This window comes from Panicum virgatum, chromosome 7K, assembly GCF_016808335.1.
Source record: "Panicum virgatum strain AP13 chromosome 7K, P.virgatum_v5, whole genome shotgun sequence".
NCBI classification, from domain to species: domain Eukaryota; kingdom Viridiplantae; phylum Streptophyta; class Magnoliopsida; order Poales; family Poaceae; genus Panicum; species Panicum virgatum.
The window spans coordinates 38,557,454-38,567,819 of NC_053142.1; the positions used below are offsets into that span (position 1 = coordinate 38,557,454).

General features: G+C 45.4%; 1 protein-coding gene and 1 pseudogene across 2 annotated transcripts; one reads left to right on the plus strand and one right to left on the minus strand.

Annotated features, from left to right (window-relative positions):
* Nucleotides 1-115: 115 nt before the first annotated feature.
* Nucleotides 116-3,890, minus strand: LOC120642495 (UDP-rhamnose/UDP-galactose transporter 5-like). 2 transcript variants are annotated; one of them, XM_039919053.1, is made up of 6 exons: nucleotides 3,679-3,890; nucleotides 3,082-3,268; nucleotides 2,292-2,476; nucleotides 2,005-2,205; nucleotides 1,321-1,482; nucleotides 116-961 (listed from the first exon to the last, which is right to left on the minus strand). In XM_039919053.1, exons 2-6 carry the CDS (start codon nucleotides 3,218-3,220, stop codon nucleotides 713-715), a joined length of 936 nt encoding a protein of 311 aa, XP_039774987.1. In that variant the 5' UTR covers nucleotides 3,221-3,268; nucleotides 3,679-3,890; the 3' UTR covers nucleotides 116-712. The 2 variants fall into 2 exon arrangements, with proteins under 2 accessions (XP_039774987.1, XP_039774986.1); XM_039919052.1 differs by having other exon boundaries at nucleotides 119-1,029; nucleotides 3,679-3,886.
* A 1,381-nt stretch (nucleotides 3,891-5,271) lies between these two features.
* On the plus strand, nucleotides 5,272-7,946 carry LOC120642602 (annotated as a pseudogene).
* The last annotated feature ends 2,420 nt before the right edge of the window (nucleotides 7,947-10,366 follow it).

A 10,366-nucleotide genomic window follows, 5' to 3' on the forward strand; every position in this document is an offset into this window, starting at 1 on the left:
GCATGTTTGTACTACCTGTGCTCGCCTTCGTGTGAGACTACTGATGTTTGTTTCGATCGGAACGTCGGTTGAGAAAGGACTGTCAAATTAAACCATTAAGCTAATGCGCCTGATGTGTTCAGATGATGGTCATTATGCTTAATTTGAGTTTTAATTTGACGGTTCTGTCACAGCCATACTTGCTAGGCCACGAGCCCACGACTCTGATACTGATACGGGCAAGCGGCAAACAATTACTGATACACAGTGGAAATAAAAACTACTGAAATCTTGCAACAGCAAAATCGCAAATTCTCAGATCAGAAAAGAAAGAAGTCACATTTTCACAATGGCAGGCTCCAAACTAGTTGATTCCAGGACTCGACGTGTTCTCTCTTTCTGGTAGTTGTGGCTGAGCGATCCAAATCTCTTTGGCACGTTTTCTCCTACCCCTACCTGCCTACTGGCTAGTGTAGTACCAGTATACACCACCACACAATTTGCCGATCATGTTTGTTGGGCATCACATCACGGGGGATCTGCCTCCAGGCGTATCTCAGTGATCTTCCTGCCGCGAGGTGTCGTTGCATCACCGTCTCACTTGCTCATCAATGAAAATGGGAGAAATCTACAGTACTCCCGGCATCTCTACCAAGTATAAGCGGCTACACCCAGAAGGGGCAAATGGATGTCGAGTGTGGAATCTCTAAGGCTTTCGTCTCAATTCTTCCCGTCAGGTTTCACCTGTGGCGGTTGATCGACCTGTTCGATGTCTACCTGGACCGGCTCCCTGTAATCTTGGCACTCTTTGCCTCCAGGCCTCGACGACGCATGATTGTACCAAATCATACCCACAATGGCCAGGATCATACCAAATGCGACATGAACGTTCAGGCTTTCTCTTCCGAAGAGGATGAACCCCAGGGTGAGCACAAGGATCGTCTTCATGTGGCCCAGAACTTGAAATGAGACGGCTGTGAACCTTCCAATGCATATGAACTGGCTCAGGTTGGTTCCAATTGCAATCACGCACGACAGTGCTATGAAGAACTGGAAGGGGTGTGGATGAGAAGGAAATATCAGCCATCAGTTCACCCACCTATTGCTAAGTTGCTAATAGATGGTGCTAAGGCAAAATTATGTAATGTAAACTTGTTCTGTGTGTTCATATCCCTGTGTTTTTTCATGATTGAGATATATTGAAATGGCACTGGCCTACCAGTAACACAATGTTTTGAGTTTTGTGTTTACCATCCTTCCATCCCTAGATTGTATTCCAATTGAAGTGCAAGAGAAATTAAGGCAAGTTGTTAGCCAGGCGAAGTACAGAACAGCACTTACCATCACCACGTTGTTATAACGGTAAGTATCAACTCTATTATTAGTCAGCCAAAGGTCCACAAAAGGCCCAAGTAGTAACAATGATGCTGCTTGGGCTGGAGCAGTATGACCCAAGAGGTTGAATGCGCTAAGGGAATACTTGTTCTGAAGGTGATGGATGTACTGCCAAAAAGAAGGCCAAAGTACTAAAATTAGAAAGATAGGACAAAGGAATGAAAACATGTCAAAGCTGGCAAAGTGAATAATGCATGATAAAAATATGGTTTTGTCTAACATGAAATCTGTTCAGGCTTCTACGTACTGCTATTGTATCGGAGCAATTTGCTACAACTTTAAGGGTTCAAAAGGCGCGCAGACAATAAAAAGGAACCAGAGACTACATGTAATTATTGACCTTGAGCTATTAATATCTTGGTCAGCTTTTAAGTTTTATGGAGTAACTGAGTACAGTTACCTCTAAAAGCTCTGAATTCTCAACTCCAATGCTATTCATAGGCACTGCAAGAGCCACCAGATTGTGAATACTTACAAATGGTCAGCATGTATACAGTGATGAGACCCGACCAATGCTAGTTTCAATATAGACATGGTTCATGCTGAAGGGTATGGTTTCACATAAAGCGGAAAGAACTGTACAAGTACCCACAAAATGAATGTAAAAATTATAGTTTTGTCAATACTTACATGTTGCTGAAATGCAGTACTGCTAACCGCTACTGTAGCAGATATCAACCCTTTGGTATTTAAACTAACATCAGTGACGGTACATATTGCAACTCCTACTAGGACAACTATTATGCTGAGCTTTGTGCCCCTTGAGTAACGGATATTGTCAAATAAGACTTCCAGCATGCATAAAACTGGAACCATAGACAACTTGGATATCTGGAGAAAAGGGTGATGCCAAAATTTAGTATATGTATGCATAAAACACTCTAAATGCATCAAAGAAATAACAATTATTTATTCACCTGATAGAATCCAACAGAGTTCCACATCAAGCTAGCATTCATCCCAACAACTGATATATTTGCAAAAATGACATACTTCATAAGCTCTGGAAGAGGTAAATAGGATGGCTCAAGATATCCCAACGATTTCAGTATTAATGCCACCAAAGCTGTAGTTGCAAAGTGAATCCCAGGCAATGTCGTAACTGCAAGGGAGTTTAGTTAGAGCAAAGGATCAAATGTAGTGCAACAGTGTAAGTTAAAGTATTCCATCATAAGCCGGTAGAAGTTCTGACAGAAAGAATGTATGCTCGCATCATTCAGTATGTATTTTGACGCATCAATATTAAATATTAATTCATCTCCACAAGACATTGTTTCAGTACAATTTTTCGTATTTAATATGAGCGATAAGCAATAAGCATTGGCAGAGCAGTGAATCCAACAACACAGTGTGCATCTCAAATTCCATTTGTCAGATATCTCTCCATCAACTGTATAACTTACACTTTCAGAACATGCATGCACAGGAATTTGAGGATACCAGTCCATGAATGCAAAAATATGATAACAAATTTTCAACAAATTTATTTATTTCTGGATGCATGGCACTTTTCAGGTCAGTCCTATTTGGATTTGAGATAACGGGATGAGTGTTCAGTGCTAACAATAGCATGTCACTTTCCATGACAACATCCATGTTGAAAAAGATGTCGCCCAAAAGATTAACATGAGCATACCAAAGGTGACATAAGCATAGTTTAGTTTATTTGTGTTTAGATTCAAAGGTGAAGGTTGAGACTTGTCATACCAAAGCCAAACCCGTGAGTACCCATCAGGGCCTTGTTAACCATGATGATACCGACGGAGGTGACGACGTTGAACACCCACGCCGCAGCATCCGGCACAACCTTGCTCTCCGCCGGCTTGCCTCCCGGCGCCGCACCCATGCTCCTATTTCCACGCGGGAGCCTTCACCGATACAGGTTTCAGAGCACCTAAGCACGGAATCACCAGCGAGGGAGTCCATCAGAGCATGGCAGTGGCACCAACAACAGAACACACAGAAACCCCAGCATTTTTTGTCAGGCCCCCGAATCGAGTCAATCTGCGCTACCGCCGCTCGCGAAATCCGGAGACCGCGATTGATCAAAGGGGAGGGGGGAGGGGGCGCTTCCACGGCTGAAGAAAGCACTAGTGGTTGAGCAGGGTTCATCGATCCTCGAGTCACGTGGGTAAAACGCCGCGCGGAGCAGGAGAAAACTGACGAAGCCCCAGCAACTGTGTGCATCGGGGAAGGGCGGAGAAAGCAATCCAAATCCATAATCCATCCGAGCGAAAATGAAATACTAATAGAGAGAAAGGGGGGCGGAGCTGGGGGGTGATCCGTGATCACCGGTGGTTTTACCGGCGGCGCGATGGAGGAAGCCGCCGGCGACACCGTCGGAGGCAGCATGCGAGACGGACGGGACGGGAGGTCCTCCACCTGGGAGGCTGGGAGCAGAAGAAAAAGCAGCAGGTGCCCTGCGTCCAGCGAGCGACGACGCCGAGGGGAGGGGGAGTTTGAATGGCGATCGGTCGTGTAGGAGTAGGATGCGAGCTGCGGGGGGGTGCGCGGAGCGATTAGCCGAGCACGGGTCTTCACTCTTCACACCGCCGCAATCGGGGGACTTGACGCTCGGGTCGCGTTCGTTCGCACGGGGCGAGGTCGTTTACCGCACGCGCATCGCGGGCACGAGATGAGACGGGGCGGGGGCCACGGGGGGTGGCGAGGGAAACGTGTTGTGTGCACGGCGCGGCCGGCCGGATAATTGCTGGTGCGTCCCACGGCCATTTCTGCAGTGAAATTCGCTGACCTCGTTGCCGGGCCGAGATCCGTGAACAATATCATATCATTGTAAGCAAATTTGGGTGTCAAGCTGGAAAGGAGGCCCGAGAAAACCAATCGGTCACGAGCCAAATCTGTCGTCACAGCACAAAAAAGAGGTTCACCGGGGGCTGGGGCCGGCCCAAATGGCATGATCGTCGAGAAGGTCAAGATAAACCCGATTAGCTCGGCTGGCGTACGAAATATACTTCCCAAACAAAGATTCGACAGTGCAATCACGCGCAGGATAAGCTGCAGCAGCGACGGCACGTAAACCAGCAGCGCACGCTGCCGACGGCGCAGCTGCCGGCGAAAAGCGACAGGTCTGATCTGATCCTCATCTGTCTTCTCCGGGCTCGCGCCAACCACCGATCGAACCAAGTAGCTATAGGTGCCAAGTTGATCGCCCGGGGGTAAACGGATGTATGCACTTTGTCATTAGACTCGTTGATGTATCCCGATCCTTTTAGCCTTTTGTTTCACGGATGTATGCATTTTGTCATTAGACTCGTTGATGTATGCCGATCCTTTTAGCCTTTTCTTTCTTCTTGTTCGCACGTACAGTATCATCATAAAAATGATGCGAAAAATCCTCAAATTAAAGGGATATGTGCTCTGCATAATATATTGTTCCAACTCAAACTATTAGTCATTTTGGCTTTTTTTAATACATTATTTTTGTTATGCACGTGGGTATATATCATGTTTAGATACATAGCAAAATTTATATATTTAAAATAGCAGAAACAACTAATAATTTAGGATAGAGGCAATAAATTACTAAACTTATCGTACTTTAGGAAGATATGAAGTCACATGCACTCCTCGAGCCCTCATATAACTTTAGCAAAATCTATGTATTTAAAAAAGCTGAAATAACTAATAATTTGGAAAAGAAGCAATAAATTACTAAACTTATCTTACTTTAAGAATTTAAGAAGTCACATGCACTCCTCGAGCTCTCATTTAACTTTTTGGTCAGGTCCACCCTTTAACCTAGTCATATTTTACAAAAGAGAAATTTTACAATGCTTGGAGAGGCGTCGGGAGGCATTTTATGTGTCTTTGATTTGTTATTTCAGAAGATGCTTGATAACTACGCTTCGTAGAGGAAGAATCAAGTATCCAGGAAGGATGAATGAGACCAGCGAAGCCCTTAGGTGCTGTATGGAGCAGCTGCTGCTTGTTAGAGACGAGAAAGAGCGCCTTGTAATTGAAGCAGCTAATAAGATATCTTCGGAGCAGAAGAAAACACAAGATTTGCAGCAGAAGTTTGAGGATGCAAATAAGCAGTTTGAGAAGGTCATCACTGAAAACTACAATCTTCGTAACACTGTTGACTCAAAGGAGAAGTTGATCAAAGAGCTGAAACAAAGCACATTCAGACCAAAAGTTAACTGATGCGACGGCAAGGCTTGAATTCTCACAGAAACAATGCACATCCCTTAAGTATGAGGTGCGCATGCTTCGGGAGGAACTTGAGATTCGGAACAAAGAGCGGGAGTATGACCTCAGATCAATCCATGCTGCTCAGAAGCAGCAGCAGGAGAGCGTGAAGAAGATAGCTGCACTAGAAGCAGTGTCAGAGGCTGCGGACCATGGTTCAGAAGCGTCTGCCAGGTCCTGTAGCGTTGGCGAAAATGAAAGATGAGGTCAAGCGACAAGGTGCTAGTTCTGCTGACAAGTACGCAGACGAAGCATGCAAGTTGTCAATACTACAGAGACAGCACGAAGAGTTGTCTGGTACCCATGGTTTGACAGAAAATAACCATCCAGAACGAATGGTCAGTGCATTAGCCAAGCTGGATCACTCAAGATCTGGGAAGCTCCAGGTGTCTCAGATTAGAAGTAGGGGCAGAAGAATCACAGGATCCGACATTCATTTGCTTGTTGATCCTCTGGAGATCAAGAAACTAGAGAGGACTTCAAGTGCCTCACATCAGTTTGAGGATACACCTGATACAGACTAAAAAATGGTTGTTTCAGAAACAGTTCACAGGGGTCTCATCCCTGATGATTCTTTCTCTGACAAGTATCCCGAGTGGATTCAGGACGTTCTGAAGGTGGTCATACATAAGCATCAAGTCAGCAAGATAAGTGTTGCTAGCATTATTGATGAAGTAACACATGCACTGAGGAGTGAGATTTCTGCCAAAGGAAATGATGTTGCACACTTATCCTGTAACAGGGCAGAAATAGATAAAATGGTGGCCACTCTGATAGAAAAACTCAGTAGCATGGTTGAAAGATCTGCTAAAGACAATGTTACGAGGTTCCGATCATTTCTTGAGAAGTCTGAACTCACTTTGCGACTTGAGCACCTGCTTCATGTCTGTCGTGCCGTATTAGATGGAACGGCTAATCTTGAAAAGCTTAGTGATGAAGTTTGCTTGATCCTAGATTGGATAGTGAGCCAATGTTTTTCGTATCTTGATGGACTAGACGTTGTGGACTACATTATTAATAATTCTGATGGAAATGAATCCCTGGGGACATTAAACATTCATGAAAAAGGTGCCTTGCAGAGTACAAAATCAGAAATGGCTTTTGGAACACAACAAGAATTGATTGAAACAACCGAAAGTCAGATACTACCTGATGTAAGCTTAGCAAATAATTCTCAGATTGAGTTCACCTCTAATCTTGATGAAGAATTATTGGCTGTTAATCAAGGGGAAGGTGATAGTTGTCAGGAACAGCACCCGGTATACCGTGAAACAGAAAGGTATCTTCGTTTCCTGGTCTTTTGAGAATCATCTATGATGCTATTATTTTCAGCACTTCTGTGCCGTTGCTGATAATTGTATAGCGTGCATAAGTAATTCCTATAATTGGTGATGCAGTGCTTCTTCTGACGGGAGCAATAAAGAAAAAATAGCAGGAGAGGGTGAAAAACAAAAAAACGGTAATTTTCGATGTCATTCTTAGAAACTTTCGTCTACCTACAAATCGTAGTCGTACCCGTACACAAACATACCTTGTCAATGATAGCACAGTAACTATAAAACCTGACACATTTTCCCGGGCATTTACTACTCTTTACTATTTTTAGCTGGCATTCTGAAGATGGCAAAGCAAGACAGAAAATCAGCTTATGATTAGAAAACATAATTATTATTACTTTAGCAGACTTCAGCAATATCTGCAGCAGCCAAGAAGCTTGCAGAATGCCAGGAAACAATAGCTAACCTAAGCAAGCAGTTGCACGCTTTAGAAAGCTCGGCAAGTGCAGATGCATCAGACAAAGAAAAGTGCAGTACCTTACTCTTGCCAGCTGCAAACCTTCTTGCCGAAGCGGATCCCAAACCTGATGATCTCAGTCCTCCCACGTCTGAAGAAGCCGCACGCATCAAAGAACACAGTGAGAAGAGCCCTGAACATGAAGATCCTGGCACAGGCGCAAAGGCTCGTAAAAGTGGCTCTTCGACCCCGATCGTTGCTCGTGCGATGGTTCCGCGGTCACCCAGAGCATCTGCTTCAGCTGACGCGAGAAAGAAGAAGCGGCGTGCGGGCCTGCGGAGCAGGCTTGTCTTCAGAAAAAAGAAGCAGCATGAAACAGATCCCTGACCGCTGGTCTGCAATGCTCGGCTGCTTCGCATTGGACCTTGAAATTAAGTAATCGTATTGTCGTCAGTACTTGGAAGCTCGTTCTTGTGTTATAAGTTATACTCGACCTGTTCTAAGTTATTTCCAATTCCAATAAGAGCCATGCTACCCTAACATATGATGTGTGGTGTAATTTATTGGGCATGCATTTGGGTGTGAGCAATACTACTGTACTTTAGAAATTTGTTGGAACCTGTTCGCTCCAGAAGTTTGTGTAAAACTGCAAAATGGTACCCGTTGGATTTTTATATATCTGTATTTTTTTTAGTCTTCACCGGTGCAAAAGAGAGCAATCCAGCCCATCCATGGCGCCTAGCCACCCACACGCTACAGCTAGCTACAGGCTACACCTGCGCAGTTCGCCAGTTCCTTTCCTCGTACAGATCAACCAGCTGCCGCTGGTGGTCGCGGTACGGATACCGACGGCGAGCTGTGGCGTCGGGTGGCTTACGGAGAGCCGCGGGCAGCGTGGATACGGGAGTACGGGACACCGGCGGGAGACGCTCAACGAAGCACAGTAGTAGCCGTGCAGGTGCAGCCTCCTGCCCTGGTGTGCGCAGGACAAGGCAACCGCCCTAGTCTGAGCCGCAGCGCGTCGCGAGCTGCCTGCCCCTCGCAGTCGCAGCGACACTGCCCTGCCGCGCACGGCGCGTGTGCAGGGGACACGAACAGCAAGCGCAGCCCTCTGTCCACGGATCCACCGCAGCCGGCACCCAGCAGGCCGGCCGCAGCTTTTTTTTTTTTTTGAAAGAGAAGGCCGGCCGCAGCTCGCTCTCCCTCTCCTAGTCCGCGCGCCGCGGGAAGGGGACAACGGCGCATTATTGTGGCAGCCCGTGACCTCGAGCCCTTTTCTTTTTACGCCCGTGCACCGTGCTCCGCGTCAGTTTGGCTTTGGCCGGACTCGCCCGTTGCCGATCGGGAGAGGCCGAGAGGGGACGGCGAGCCGGGGCGGACGAAACGGGCGCGGAAAGGCCGAAAGCGCCCGCGCAACCACCGCAACCACCGCCGGCGCAGTCGGGTCGGGGCGCCCCGCGGCTGGCAGATAGGCAGGCGCCGGTGAGAGTTGCGGTCGGCCGCTCGCCGTCGCCGCCACCGGCTGGAGCTGCTAGCTTTGCATCGCCTGGAAGCTGGTAGCCGACTTCACTGGTGGAAGTTTAGCAGTGGCCTCGTGCAGGCTCTATTTTCCTCTCGGGAACACGTTCGAGATGTGCGTGACGGTGGAATGGTAGAAAGGAACAAGCAAAACGGATTGTTCTTTCACTGTTTCTGAAGAACTTTCCCTGTCAGATCGATCGTAATTGGGGTGAGAGGCAGTGGCAGAACAACGCGTTTTGATAATGCACTTCCGGACCACAATTCTTTTTTTTTAAATTCTATACGTACTATTTGTCTTCTACTCCATTAGGTAGGGTTATGTTATGCATAGGGCACGAACTTATCTATCTTTGGTGTTGACATGATGTGCTCCAAGTTGCCTAATCACGACGGGATGACACTGTTTGGGTTGTCTATTTTCTTTCGAACACTACCGGTAAGATAAACACACACGTGGTTTGTATTTCTCTGGGAGAAGACTGCGTGAAGCTAAGGAACAAATCATCTCGCCATCAGGGGGTCGGTGATAGTCAGGTCCATATTCTTGGACAACGATTATTGGTGCTCAAAGGACATGACTTCTATAAATTCACCTAAACTAGCAAGGGGCCCGCGCTAATAGCGCGGGTAGGTAGTTTTTTTATTTTATGTTAAAAGAGCTTTAATGAAGTTATACCTAATAAGCAAGAAAAATATAGTTATATATGCTCTTTATGTAAGTAATTTCCTTCAAACTATCAATTGAAACTGAATATTATCTATTTTGTAGTTATTTTTATTTTTATTTTCCTTTTTTTTATTTCTTTCATAATTCATGTATTATATTTTATATTTTTTTGTTGAATTGAAGTTAAAATATATATGTATCATATTCCATTTTATTTGATTAATTATAATTATAATGTTTCATATTAAAATCAATTTTATAAACCTTTTTTAGTATAAGCATGGTGTTTGAAGTCATATTTGTAAACAGAGTTAAATTAAATTGACATGAGCTATCAGTAAATTTTTGTACTAAGGCCAGTCTCGACAGGGGTTTCATGGAGGATTTTTTAAATATCATCAATTTTGCTGACATGGCAAGGAGAGAGAGAAGAATGGAGTTTTATGGGATGTGAGGAGAGTTTCATCACTATGAAACTCATCTGGCACGGTTACCTAATTCTCAATTTAGGTATCTTTGCCCATGAAACTTCTATTGAGACTGGCCTAAAATTTGCATTATTTTGGGACGAAGGGAGCATCGTTTTGTCGTGAGATTTTTTTTACCGTTTTAATTTTCTACAGAATGTTGTAGTTTTTATTTTTAAGAATATTTGAAAATGAATGGAAAATGACTAATTACTCCTGTCTCCTAAAACCATCCCAATTACAATCGCATCGAATCCCCCCAACTATCCAAACCGCTAGCTTCCGTCCTGCACTATCGTGTGGTGGTCCTCCGTCTTGCCCCTGCTCCGGTGAGTGGTGGATCTTGTCGGCGGCGGGCGGCGGATCCTGCCGGCCGTGCGCGGGGTCCTGCTAC

What these genes read in the sequence shown, in the direction of transcription:
- LOC120642495 (XM_039919052.1), bottom strand. Translation starts at nt 3,220, where the DNA reads ATGGGTGCGGCGCCGGGAGGCAAGCCGGCGGAGAGCAAGGTTGTGCCG. An exon ending in ACTCTGTTGGATTCTATCAG is followed by an intron (nt 2,206 to 2,291) that starts GTGAATAAATAA and finishes CCTTTTCTCCAG; the next exon opens with ATATCCAAGTTGTCTATGGT. An exon ending in GTTATAACAACGTGGTGATG is followed by an intron (nt 1,030 to 1,320) that starts GTAAGTGCTGTT and finishes CACCCCTTCCAG; the next exon opens with TTCTTCATAGCACTGTCGTG.